General features: G+C 34.1%; 1 protein-coding gene across 4 annotated transcripts in view; it reads right to left on the bottom strand.

The window, feature by feature from the left end:
• Nucleotides 1-4,972: 4,972 nt before the first annotated feature.
• Nucleotides 4,973-14,197, bottom strand: part of HYCC1 (hyccin PI4KA lipid kinase complex subunit 1) — a 131,869-nt gene continuing 122,644 nt past the window's right edge. For 3 of the 4 annotated variants that reach the window (XM_063668417.1, XM_054494863.2, XM_054494865.2), the window contains one exon: nucleotides 4,973-6,645. In XM_063668417.1, coding sequence (XP_063524487.1) covers nucleotides 6,071-6,645 — 575 coding nt within the window. In that variant the 3' untranslated portion in view covers nucleotides 4,973-6,070. Of the gene's footprint in view, nucleotides 6,646-7,434; nucleotides 7,729-14,197 lie in introns of those variants that run through there. The other variant, XM_054494864.2, reaches the window with a different exon arrangement.

The following is a 14,197-nucleotide window of genomic DNA, read 5'->3' as shown; positions in this document are numbered from 1 at the left end:
AATAACGAGCATTGTTTGACCACTAAAACACAATTATCTCTAATTCTGTAAAATGTATTATGATTTAGTTTCAGAACACTTTGATTTTATCTTAACTTAAAACTATCACCTGTAAGACAGATAGGGTGAGTGAATTTTAAATACATTTCCATTAGGTAGGATTTAATTAGTATCTTCTTTTACCAAGCGATATAAAAGTGAGAGTCCTAAGACCTGTGTTCAAGGCCGAGTTTTGCCACTCAGCAGCTAGGTGACCTTAGCCAAGTCCTCTATCCTATTGAGAGCTTCAGTTTCCTCTTCTGTAAAATGGGGATTCTATGCACTTTATAGGATGATTTTGAGGATAAGATGATCATTTTAATTACACATATTAGCTATCACTAGTATCACAATAACATAATGCAAAGAAAATAATAACTACAACTGGTTGTAAAAAATCTTTCTCTACAATTATAAAACAGTTATCTTGATATTAACAAAGTCGGGTTGTAGGAGGTGAGTCAACTATGTGTACTACTGGAGTTACTGGAAGAGTGCATATTGTATAGGACAAAATTCTGCTTACAAAATCACCACCCTGGTTCTCTACAAGTACCCTTCTAAGAGTAGTTAAGAACACATTTCCTAAACTACTTAGTTCCTTAGATGAAATGGAATTAACCAAACATATAATCAACTACAAGCCAGGAATTTTTTCAAGTGTCTAATAGGTTCTTGTTTCCTTTTTTTTTTTTTTTTTTTCTTTTTGAGATAGAGTCTCACTCTGTTGCTCAGGCTGGAGTACAGTGGCATGATCTCGGCTCACTGCAGCCTCCACCCCCCAGATTCAAGCGATTCTCCTGCCTCAGCCTCCCGAGTAGCTGGGACTACAGGTGCCCGCCACTATGCCCGGCTAATTTTTGTATTTTTAGTAGAGATGGGGTTTCGCCATGTTGGTCAGGCTGGTCTTGAACTCCTGACTTCAGGTGATCCACCCACCTCGGCCTCCCAAAAGGCTGGGATTACAGGTGTGAGCCACCGCACTCAGCCATAAGTTCTTTTTTCTAAGTACATGCTATAATGCAATTCATGTACTGCCACTAAGATTTCCTAAAGCCAACAAACAAAATTTTAAAATTGTACTGTTAAAGAAAACACTGAAGACTTATCCTTGATTCTTTTCCAAAGCTAACATCAACCTAACTCATTTATTCATTAAATGTCTAGATACCTACCATGCACAAAGTCCTATCTAGGTACTAGGGGCATATAATCTCTGTACTCAAGAGATATAGACTCTTTCTTCTTCTTCTTCTTGTTTTTTTTTTTTTTTTTAAAGAGATAAGATCTCGTTATATTGCCCAGGCTGGTCTCAAATTCCTGGACTCAAGTGAGCCTCCTGAGTAGTTGGGACTACTACTCACCACACATGGCAATAAAGATTCTAAAGTTAGAAGGACAAAGTGATGTTACCTAAATTTGCCTGTGCTTCTGATATGACAAATAATCCGCCACTGGTGCATGGCCCATAGAGCTCATCTTCATCTTTGGATGAATACGAGTGGACCTGTCATACTCCTCAGCCCTATGACATGTAAAGCACAAAGCCAGGAACGAGGTCATTGTCTTATCACTTACCCCCAAAAGCTCTCAATGGCTCAACTCACCTAAGTCTTCCTCCTTTACTCTCTTCTTTCATATCATAACTTCTGCAAATTTTTATAACAATTTTTTAAATGAGTAAACTGATCTGGAAAAAACATTTTTTTCAGTTTTTATTTCAATAAAACAAGAGGCAACACTTGTTGTATAAAGTACTGCATATGGAGAACATTTGCACAAACATACAAAAATTCAAAAAACTAAACTCCAGTTTATTTCCATAGCCTTAAGAAGGTAGGGGACACATAAAAATATCCAAAGTCGTAGTTTATTCTTTAGGAATGTAAACTCTAGGAATACAGTTAGAAACAAATATATTTACTATGAAAAGATTAGTATCACTAAATGATTAGAAGTAAAGGTAAGAGGTACACAATAAGTTCCATATAAGAGAAAGCAACAATACGTGAAATAAAATCTTGGGTTTATGGTAAAAACTTCCTATTAAGACAAATGTACTCTAAAACTCTACTATAAAAAAACACAAAAATATCTCCCAAAATGTTCATTGTTAGTTTCTTTAGATATGCACAAGTTACAAAGTATAGAAGACAATATATTTATGCTCTCTGATGAAGAATTTAACAATATTAAACATAAATCTGAATAACTCAAAGCACTGAGTATAATTTTACTAAGCAACAAATGTAGAAGTATAAATTCATGCTCATTAAAGGACTAGAGAGTTTTAATTTTTCATACAAAGACTGGGAAGACACTATTATACATTAATTTCTATATACAATGCTTAAAGTACCCATCAAATTATTTTTCTTTTTAAGTGGTTTTTAAAAAATATTTTTCAGTTACATTATTCAACATATATATATTTCCTTGATGTGCTTCCCTTTAATATAGATTTATTGTGCCTAAACGCAAACGTTAACCTGCCTTATTTTAAATATTTGTTTAAAACTATGTCTCAGAATACAACTGTTCTCCATAATTCAACAGTTTTAACATTTTAGTTTTATTCTTCCAAAACAGGCAAAATCCCTTAAAACTGGGATCATTTTGATCTATTTTGGTTTTAAAAATATATTTCCCTTTAATTCAACATTTAAAAAAATGAGTAATATTTGCTGAGCAGTTGCTTCACAATTGAAAAGGGCAATGAAATACTGCTTTTTCAAAACAAACTTCAGTCATCATTTAAATGCTGAGAATTCCAACTCTTCAAGTCTAGAGAGCTTGCCTTAAAAATTTCCATAGTGGTATACAAAGGACTCCAGGGTGCTTTCCTGTGGCTTCAGGAAGGGAAGAGAAGACATTTGCCCTGGGTAGTCTGGGACAGTCCCTTGAAAAGTCTACTTTGTTTCTCTCCCCACTTGGATTCCAAAAAGCTAGTGCTGGCTCCAGTGCCACCAGAATACTCTAGGCTGTTGGGTTTTCAAATGTGAGAGGTTGGGTGATTTCAAGAATCTATAGAGATTTAAAATGTGCAATGAAGCCACAATTTCTGTTCAGATCCTCTGAAATATGGGGTGCAAGACCCCAATTTTGTGTGGAATCCTTCTCATGATAAAAATATTATTCTGAATACTTAGGAGATCTGTGACCATCAGCATCTTTATAAGAAAGTGACCTACAAAAGCTATCCCAACTTTCAAATTTGAAAGTTGAGTAGGGAGAAAGTAGTATGGATAATAGTAATGGTTACCATAGTTAAGATTATCCAATTTTCATAATTTCTATAAAAACTTTCAATGTGTAATCCTCATTTGAAATAGTATCAAAGGAACTATAAAAGAATTTTGTTGTTAACATTACTCCACTCTCCAGAAAATCAATTAGTGCAAATCATTTGAAGCAAAAAATCAGAACCATTTCACTGAGTAAACCTTCAGAGATTTTTTTAAAAGAATATACAAATGCAAATTTGTTGTGCAGTATATAAAAGGGTGGCACCCCTTTTCATACTTAAAATTTCAGGCCTTTACAGCTCTGATTCCATTTATAGTTAACAAGAAAAATATAAAGTGTTACTTTTTTACTGCAAAAATAAGGATCATTGGCAATTTAGAATTCAAATACTTAAGAAGCCATATGTCAATATTATTAAACCAATTAATTAGCTGTCAAAACCAATGAAGATTATAATGATCTAGTGTCTGACACATTTGACCTAGGACTGTAAGACCACTGGGAATTCTACATATTAGACAAGTAATTTGTTTGCACTCTGATACTTTCTTCTCATAAAAATCACTTGGGAACCTTGTTAAGAATGCAAATTCTGATCTAGTAGACCTAGAGTGGCATGAAATTCTGCATTTTTAACAAGATACCAGATAATGCCAATCCTACTTACTGGTCCTCAGACCACACAGCTAGCAAAGGTCTAGAGAGGTCTAAATGAAGTTCCATTACAGTGGTAGAACACGAAAATCTGATCTCTCAGCTGTGTCAGCTAACATTTCTCAAACTTATTCTACAATGTTTCCTAAGCACCTCAACTTGCCTAAAATGCCAATCTTACAAATTAGTTTTTAAGAATACCAATACTATTAATAACTATGCACAGGGGAAATTCATTGTTAAAGAATGACAAAAAGGCATCTGTAAATTCAGTGACATTTTACAAATATTTTAAATTGTACACAGGGTTCCTATTAAGTTAATACAATATCAAGTTTCACTGCCTGATTGCCTTACAGTTCTTAACTATAATTTATGGCAATAGATCTTATTCCATTCTGTTACTGGAGCTAAAAAAAAATCAAATTCATTTATGTCAAAATCCACATTGTAAACAGGGCTAATGAATGAAAACAAGTTCATGCTTTTTGAAGAATTCGGTTTAAACTGGTAACCAAAGCAGTTGCAGTCAAAACTATGTTCAGAATATAAATGCTTTAGCAGCCTTCAAAGCATACAAATTTTTCATATATCTGAGCTCTGCATAAGCAGGTACAAGAGGAAAACACTAGCATGCTCTCTTGGTGACTACAGCAAGGGACTATGAAGAAGGAAACCGCTGTGTAGTCACAGTGAAAAAGAGCCAAGAACTGGACAGCTCCTTAGGCGAAGCTTCCTCAATGGTCAACTGACTCAGCCTCAGCCCTGCTTTCTCTCTCTCACTCTGAATGATGACTTAAGTACACTTGCTTTACAGGGGAACCGCAACCATAGCCAAAAGGACCACGGCTAGCAAACACCAAACTTTTATTTCCATCTAGAGGTCACATACAGATACATACAAATTTGTTTCAACCTCTGCCATATCGTCTTTTTTATTTTTACTTTTTAGTTGGGAGGTAACTAAATTGATTATTCTTTTGATATCATACTAAGATATTTAAAATAGGCCTGTTCACTAACAAGAAAGACATTTCTTTTTTTTTGTATTTTAAATTTAAGAACACAAACATAAACAACTTTAGTTAATATATAAATGTCCTTTGTCCATATTTCACTACCTTTATTTTCTTTCATGACATTTTATAGATGAAAAATGTATTTGCAGACAAACAATTACATATTATACAGTTGTATCTTGAGAGCTGTGTTGCAAGATTTACACTGATTTCCAGGAAGTCTTCCAATGACGTATGCTCTGAATTATAGGAGTCCAAACTAACTAGGATTTCCAAAGTCCAGCAGTAGGGTAAATCAGCTTTACGGCCTATTATACCTTAATAATTGAAAGGGATCTTCACCTGCTAAATCCAGATCAAACACTTCAAAACAACACACCTACCAGCAATCTGATTTTTGATATAAAAATGTTTCAAAGATAACAACAGAAATGCCTCTACTCATCCCCTGGAATCATATAATATTCTAGGTACTGGGTAACCAGGCATTTTCCAGGGCTTTGAGCAAATTGTTCTAATCATAAAGATGATCTGCTTACAAATATTTTCATCAGGTGCTTTTCATACACATCAGTTTTGTGTTTCCACATGCCTGTTTTTTCAGATTGGCTTCCTGACCAGGAGCTGGAGAATTCCTGGAGTTGTGCCTCTGCCCCATCCTCTATAAAACAGTTCCCATACATGGAGACTCCCTTTGACTCTGAAGGCCAAACACATAGCCACCAAAATAGGAGCTATTAAAAAACCAAACCAAACCAAACCAAAACAAGAAAAACCACCTTACAACCTCACATGAGACATAACCAACTTGATTAGACAACCTGTCAAAATTTACTGTCACTGACAATCTTAGGGAAACAATAACAAATAAGAGGAGGGGGAAAAAAAAGACTCAAACCAAGGGGAAAAAATCTTAATCAAGAATAACAAAACCATATTTCAACTTACTGCAACCTAGACAATCTTCCCTTCATAAAGTCAGGGGAGCCTTCAGAATTTAAGACATCAGGGCTCCTGTCAGGAATACGGATGAAAGACCCAGGGTACTTTCATAAAGAAGCAAAGTTGTATTTCCAGCTTCACTGGGTTATGGGAGAAAAATATGTTACTAATTAATCTGTGGACAGAGTAATGCTAATACTAGGAGGTCTCTGCTGACCTGATTGATGCTTCATTGGAAGTTCAGTTCTTTCTGAAACGTAAATAAGCTTTTCTTCTTGGAGACTACAAGCGGAAAACCTATTGGCATCTGTCCCAGCCCCACAACCAACAGCAGATGACGGGTTATGTGGGACTGTGACACCACTGACTTGTTCAAAGGATTTACTAAATACAGTCGCTGCAGTCTTAGCCAAACCATGGCTACTAGGCTTAGGTAGGGATTGGCTGGTTGTTAAAGTAAGTCTCTTCAAAGAGAGAAGCTCAAGATTCTCACTTTGGGCTCTCTGAGTTTGTTTTCGAGCAAAGTGATCTTTGCAAGATTCCCCTGTAGTTTCTTTTTCTTTTCCTCCAGTTTTGCTTCCGCCTGACCGTCTGTGGTTCTTTCCTATACTTGTCTTGTTACTACAATTGTGACTACTGTTTGATAAACCCGACTGGCTGGTACTAGATGCAGCCCTGGAATAAAATCCCTCGTCAACTTCAGATATCTCCATCAGTTCTTCTTGACCTGTTAATTCTGTATTTCCTAAACAAAGAAATGACAAAGATTAATTAACATTAAGTATTTTAAGCAATCTTTTTAAATGATTAACACCAAATCAGTTACACTTTAAATAAATTAAGCTTTAGCATAATTTATAAAGCAACAGATTATAGAAAATCAAAGGATAAATCAAAACATTATAAAAATGTCAAAAATAGTTCACTGTAATTAAATGACAGTAATTTATAGTGTATTAAACAAAAAGCATGCCATAAACCATACCCCATTTGTTTTTAGAAAGAATTCTCCTATTCATGCAAAAGATAAGAAACAATTAGAAATATTATCACGCAGTAAAACTAGGGGTGAACTCTCCTTCAGTAGCAAAGCAGTATAAAATAAAAGCTCTTACCAAGGAACTTTTAAAAAATTGGTATTAGAATACTTTAAAGACTTTTTTAGAAGGTTGCACTCTATATTGTAGATTATTTTATCAAATTAAAAAAATCTAGACTATAAATATCACAAGCTCAAACATAAAATTCTATATACATTATCCTTCATAACAAAGACGGCAAAAAGACAAAGCTGAAAAAGTAATTTTAGAACTCCAAACATAAGCAGAAAATTATTTCAGAAGGAATTCTCTGCCTCAGTTTTCATAACAATTTACTCAAAGACAATATAGGTATAATCATTCCAAAGAGCATTAAGAGTCATTGAGAAATGTGGTGCATAATTCATGCATTTGGATTAGATTACATGCAAAATTTTTGTGACTGTGCAACTGCTGCTTAACATGCATCAGTGGCCCTTTGCCTTAAGATACCTTGGAGTGCAGCTACAAAGTGCTCTGCTAAAACTGCACTCTGCCAGGTGAGTTTATTCCATCCTCCATCATTTTTCTTACAGATTTTTGCCTCCTGATCTCTGGCAAGCCTTTGCTCTCAGTTCTAGGATCTGTGGCCATTTCCTGCACACCCTGTATATGCTGAGCATCAATCTCTCCTAGTGTTCTGCCTTTTTCCCCATTCCCGGTTCTCTCTCCGGCCACATTTGTGACACTAATCTCAGGAATGACAAGGATGCCCAATTCAGTAGCATCATTATTGTTGTCAGGTTGCTCTAGAATTGAAGATGATAAGACAAAATGATGGATGAAAACAAAACAAAAATGTGAAATGAGAAAAGCAAAAGACTCAAAACAAAAATTAGATGACTGAATGTTATGAATTAAGCCAAATATTTGCACTGTAGTAATTTCCATAATTTATAATACTCTGATAGCACCAGAGACAATAGGGTCATATTCTTTAATTTTAAATGACAAACAAAAAATTCACAGAGCATCAATTCACGTTCTGCATTTTTTCACACACACATTTCACATGGAATATGAAAGATAAATTTTCTAATAAATCAAAATAAAATTTGTTTTTAAATTGTTCTTTTTGTGTTCTTTGGGTAATTTTCTAGTGTTTTTAAGGTAATATGGTGACCACCTGAATTTATGTCAAGTCTTAGGCAAATGTTCAAGGATCTATAGCCAAACCTTTAGCTTTTGTCAACATTAGGAACCAAGCCACATAGAAGTTCCCCTTTGTACTCTTAAAATTCTAGTTTTTTTGTTAGGCTACATTGAGACTGACTTAATAAACCATGATATTTGGGAAAATGCTTATTCACATATGATATCATGGTTAATAATGCCACAGGTATAGTTTTTGTCTCACATATACATCATCTATTATTAACAGTAAATATTAACGTGGCTGTGATATAGTTAAGCAGTTGATTTATTCAGACTCATATCAATTTCATAAATTTAGTTCATTACTAGACTGGAGAAAAATAAAAATGGATTTGGAAAAACAAATTCGTTGTCAGCCCTTTATCTGAAAACAGCCATTATAAATGAAACAAAGAAATAAAACTAACTAGTTAATACCTGTAGACATGATTTTATTCTGGTCTTAAATAAGAAAGGCATAATGTTACAAGGAGTTATTCATGTAAATGGGAAAAAGTAACATAAATATACCTAGAAAGTGACAGTAGTGAAACAAAGTTCAAAGCAACATAAGACTATGTAAAACAGCATATACTTTTTAAAAACTGTAGACCACAAACCTGCTTATGGGACATCACCTACTATTTTCAAATACTTTGGTGATAGGATTATCAGACTCCCACTAATGACGCTAAAGGCTGAGAAACAGTAACAGGTAGTAAAAGAACAAAGGCCAGAGCCACATATTCCTGTGGTTCCCTAACTTAGCTGCAATTGGTATCACCTGTGCATCTTTAAAAACTACTGATGCCTGGCTCCAACCCCCAAACATTCTGATTCATAATTAGTGTGAGATATGACCTGGGCATAAGATTTTTAAAAGCCCCAGGTGACTAATGTGTAACAAAGTCTGGGAACCACTGCTCTATTCTGATTCTTTCAAATTTTAAAAACTTAAGACAAAAGTTGTTACGGGTGCCTCGGATACTCCATACCCAGCAGCAATATGCACTTCTGGGAGCCCTTCCTCAAAGCTTCATGGTGCCTCGCACTGCTGAGCCAACATGCTGGTATAATTATTTCCCCTTAATTAGTGCTTCATAGGCTTTTGACTAAAGGTTCTCTAAATGAAGTTTTTATTTCCTAGATAGGCTGAAGAATGTTGGTGAGGTAGTAGTGCACTGCTGCTTCTGGGTGCTCTGTAATAAAGGTTTAATGAAACTAAAAACCTCCAACGAAGCCTGTTTCCAATTGCTAACAACTGTCTTCAAAGTGAGGGCAAATAAATTCTTATTGAGGTACATGCCAGAGGTCACTGCAACTGAGATAAAATCACCATGGCACTGTGGAGTGACAGCCAAGACTTGTTTATTCACATTGTAGAAGCTGTTTCACAAAAGATCTACTGAAGGGATCTCCAGTTAAAAAAAAAAAAAAAAAAAAAAATCAAACCGGAAATTATCCAGACATAAAAAAGGCAATGAATATTAAAATTTAACAAAATTTTAAAAGCTAAGCGTAGGTGGCCTAATAGAATACAGAACAATACTTACATTGAATTGCCCTATGTCGCTTTCTTGAGAGTGTTCACATATATTATTCAATTGTAATCTCAAAACAATCTATTAGTGAGCCTCTGAAGTAGGCAGTTTGATTCCCATTTACAGACAAGGAAACTGAAGTTCAGGAAGAACTACACAACTATTCAGTGGGGGAAGCTAACCAGTAAAATCTTTTTAACTTCAAATGTCTCTTCTAACATACTATAAATACTAACTCTAACTCTTCAATTCATTTGAGTCCATTTGAGTTAAATATCTTCTGACATCCCACAGTTAGGTTTAATTTATTCGTGTAGATTCCTGGCCATTTTACGAAAAGCAAATAATTTACTTTGAATGGAGAGCCAGAGAAAATAAAAGTCTGGAAGAAATCCTAGGAAAGTAATAACTCTTGAGTTTAGGTCTGTTTTTTTTTTAATTGGGTCAATTTTTTAAGAGATGCCAATGAAAGCTGTTAATCTAAAATGGTGCTTCAATGGCAGAAATTTAGGATTTTGCAAGAAAAACTAGAAAATGACAGAGAGAATATTACATAAAGCAGTACCAGGCAACTGAAATGTAATCACATTTATCAGAATAAAGGTCTGCAGCCCAAGAAGTAATGATATTACATTAAAAAAAATCATGGAATTAAATGGCAAGTAGAAAAATGAGATCATGTGTTTTCCTACAAGCACAAGTCTTTACCTAATTAATTGATACTTGTTATCACTCAAAAATGGTTAACAATGGCAGATTTTTAAAACTGCTTATTAAATTTATAAGAAGAGCAAGTAATTCTGTACAGAGCTAGAAAGAACAGAAACATAATTCTCAGGAAAATTACAGAATAAAGAAAGATAATTAAGTAACCCAAACAAACATTTGTTACCTAATCTTGCTCTCTATCAGCTCTCCAACTTCTCTCCCTATATAACTCTGTGACCTGACATTCCCACCCACACTGTCTTACTGCTCTCCCGGCTGCTGTCTTCTCCAGGTGGCTGAATGGCTCATTTCCCTACTTCAAATCTTTTTCAAAAATTTCCTTTACAGTGAAGTCTCCCTTGGTCAACCCATCCAAAGTTTTAATAGCCCCCACGTTTCACATACCCTCTTCCTTGTTTCTTCTTCTTAGAGCTTAACACTCTCTAACCTACAATTATTTATTTATCTTGTTTCCCAGACCTAAGTTCCATGAGGAAGGAGTTTTTAAAATTTTCGTCTAGTCACTACTATGTATCTAGTACCTGGAAAAGTAGCTTGTATATAGTAGGCACTCAATACATCTTTTTTTGATGAATTGAGTGAATATTCTGTTATGAGATTAAATTATTAGAATAAATAAAAGTGAGAAAACATACAGAAGACATGAGAAGGGTAAGCTGTGAATGTGTTACTTGACTGGATAAATGAAATACATATAGCTTATGCTAATAAGAATTTTTACATGGCAAAGAAAAGCAAAGCCTCTTTGTTTTGGAAAAGTGAAGGAGCTGTCTCTAAATGTAGGTTTAGGAAGATGCTTAGGTCAAAAAGATCATTTTTAAAATCTATTGTTTTATTATGTTATCCAGAGGATGGCATATATAGCTAAAGAGTAGAACTTAAGCCTTTCTTTAAGAAAATTATATAGAAGATGCTGTAAGGGAATATAAATGCATAATAAAATAGATTTTGTTTTTCCCAGAACTTAACAATCTATGCAAAAGGAGTCATGACTAATCCACACCTTAAAAAAAAAAACCAAAAAACAAGTACTTGACTTCAAATAATTCAAAAAGCTCATAAAAGATCCAAAGAGAAACTTCTCAGGACATATTTTATTTGTGTAACCCCCTATATGCACAAATAGGTAAACTGTCCACATGTAGAAATGAAAGTTAAAGAATACTTTTAATAGACATTTCCAAATCAGTTCTCAAAGGTACTCAAATAATTTTGCCCAAAAAAATTTCTTCCAGCTTTAAGAAAAAAAGTGAAGCAAATTGCAAAGATTAAAACTGATGACGAAAAGTTGTGATTTCTCTCAAATGTCATTTTATAATCCCAAATATCTATTCTATTATGTCACTTACAAAACCACCTTAGCTTTTGCTTTTATTTGTTTTATGGCTGCCGTATTTACTAAAGGTGATAATTTTAATAAAAGAATAATTTATTTATTCATAGAATTTATACAGCTCTGTACTCAGATTACTTTGAGTCTAAAGGCATCTGGCTATGACATGGGGTGCTTATGAACTTATTTGTGAAAGTAATAAGCTGAAGCTTTAAAAATATAATTTATTATTTGTCTGCATCATACAATTTTTTACATGAATTATGAAAAATAGTTTAACTTAGAATAAACCCCAAAACAAAGTCATACACATTCTTTTACAATTTATGAGATGTAGATATTTTAAATGCCATAAAATACTAGAAAAATATCCTTTAATATAGTCATTTTATGTTTAGAATATATTCTGTTCAATGGAGAAAAATGTTATCTGTATTCATTAAGCTATTCCTTACAGTGTTATTTACAATAGCAAAACTCAGAAACAAATTTCTTAACATATTAGAAGAATGATTAAGCAAATGATGGAATATCAACTCAATGTGATATTATGTAGCCATTAAAATAACTGTATTTACTAGGAGAACTAGGGAAAATGTCTGACCATATTAACTAAACAAAAACAAAATACCAAAAATATTTAAATAGAGTACAACCATGAAAACATACATGCATAGAAAAAACTAAATGAAAATTCTTTAAATACTGGAATTATAAGGATATATCCCCTAACCTAGTTTACTATCATGTTGTTATACTGTTCTTCAACAAAACAAGAAAGAACAACTTGCTCACCCTACGTTATACATTTCTTTATCATTCACTCACTTATTCATGCATTCAACTGAAATTGTTGAGCACCTGTAATATGTCAGACATTGTTGTAGATGCTGGGGATACAACAGCCAAAAAGACAGATTCTTCCCTCACTATACAATAAGGGAACAGAGCTCACACTGTAATATCGGAACCAAGTAAACAAGAGAATTTAAATAGCAGAAAATGCAATAAAAAAAAATAAGATGGGAAAGAGTAAGTAGGGTAGTAGGGGATAAAAGTACTTAGATGGGTGGTCTGGGAAAACCTCTTTGAAGAAGAGATGTTTAAGCTGAGGTTTGAATGATGAAAAACTGCTAGCCACACAACAATCTGGAGTAAGGGAAGTCAATGTAGCTTTCACTATTCAAATTTCAGCTCAAATACTCCAAATAACTAGACAATGCCCCTAACAGAATGAAGGAGTCTAATGAACCAGGGTGAGAGTGGTCTTAAAGTGAGGTCAAAGCAGTAGTTAAGAGGTCATATCACCAGGATCACATATGCCATAGTACGAAGTCTGGATTTTATTGTGATTACAGTGGATGGCCATTGACAGCTACATGGAAAAACTATTTGCATACTTTCATACTTTACTAGTCTTTTTTATCAATAGAAGTCACATTCGCATAACACAAAATACTGAGCATAAATTGTGTCCTGAGTCAGAAAGAACAGCACTGTGGTAATGCTTAACCTGGGCCAGTATTTACAAGGCAGATTAGAGGAAAGCAAAGCTATCACAGAAACACAGGATGGGACCCTGCAGTTAAAGGGCTGCACTCTGAGCAAGGGCAAAAACAAAGACTACGATGTCAAAATCTGAGCTCTGAAGCAGTAAGTAGGCTTTCTAGGTAAGAAAAGAGCAGCCTGGGGCATACAGAAAAACAGTCTGGAACAAGACAATTTATATAGACACCCTAGTTAGGAGCTATTAGCAGTTTCCATAAGAGAAAAACAGTCAGATCTTTAGCTTTAGTTGTATACATGGTAAATGACAGAATTCTCCTTATTGAGGTGGATTCAATTACTCTCAGTAACTGCTTTTGTCATCTTTATTAAGTCTCAAGTTTTAAATAAAATCCAATAGAGAACTGCAACATAAAGCCGCTGCAGGACCAGATGAATCCTTTATGATTATTACAGATCCTCACGACCACATAGCACAGACCAAAAACAGGTCAGCAACACCTATTACAAAACTACCTGTAAAAGCTTATTTCTTCCTTGGTGTGCAATGTGCAGCAAATGCTCATAAAAAGGTGGAGAAAGGAGGAGTGCTCAATAATCAATAATAATAAATAACTTTCTTAACTACAGAAAGATTTATGTAAGCCCCCTTAGTAAAAATGTAGAGTACAATAATTTATGAACAAGTTTTTTTTGCCTCATAAGACCAATAATTCTGTCTCTGGCTGGAAAATTTTTTAACTTCATTTTACCTGGAAATAAAATGAGATTTTTTGTTTTCTTCAAAAATTGTCTAAGTCAGGATTCTGTACACAGTCTTTCTTTCCTCTCTCAAACTTAATATCCACATGTGTCAAACATATCAACGTATTTCAGCTCTTTGGTTAATACGTCTTTTTTCCTTGAGTAATCTAATATTTCCTAATATTTTATTTTGTCCTCCATGGAAGTTCCATATTGAAAATGCCAGTTAAA

The sequence above is a fragment of the Pongo pygmaeus genome, chromosome 6 (genome assembly GCF_028885625.2).
Source record: "Pongo pygmaeus isolate AG05252 chromosome 6, NHGRI_mPonPyg2-v2.0_pri, whole genome shotgun sequence".
NCBI classification, from domain to species: domain Eukaryota; kingdom Metazoa; phylum Chordata; class Mammalia; order Primates; family Hominidae; genus Pongo; species Pongo pygmaeus.
This window is presented reverse-complemented; position numbering and strand designations above follow the sequence as displayed.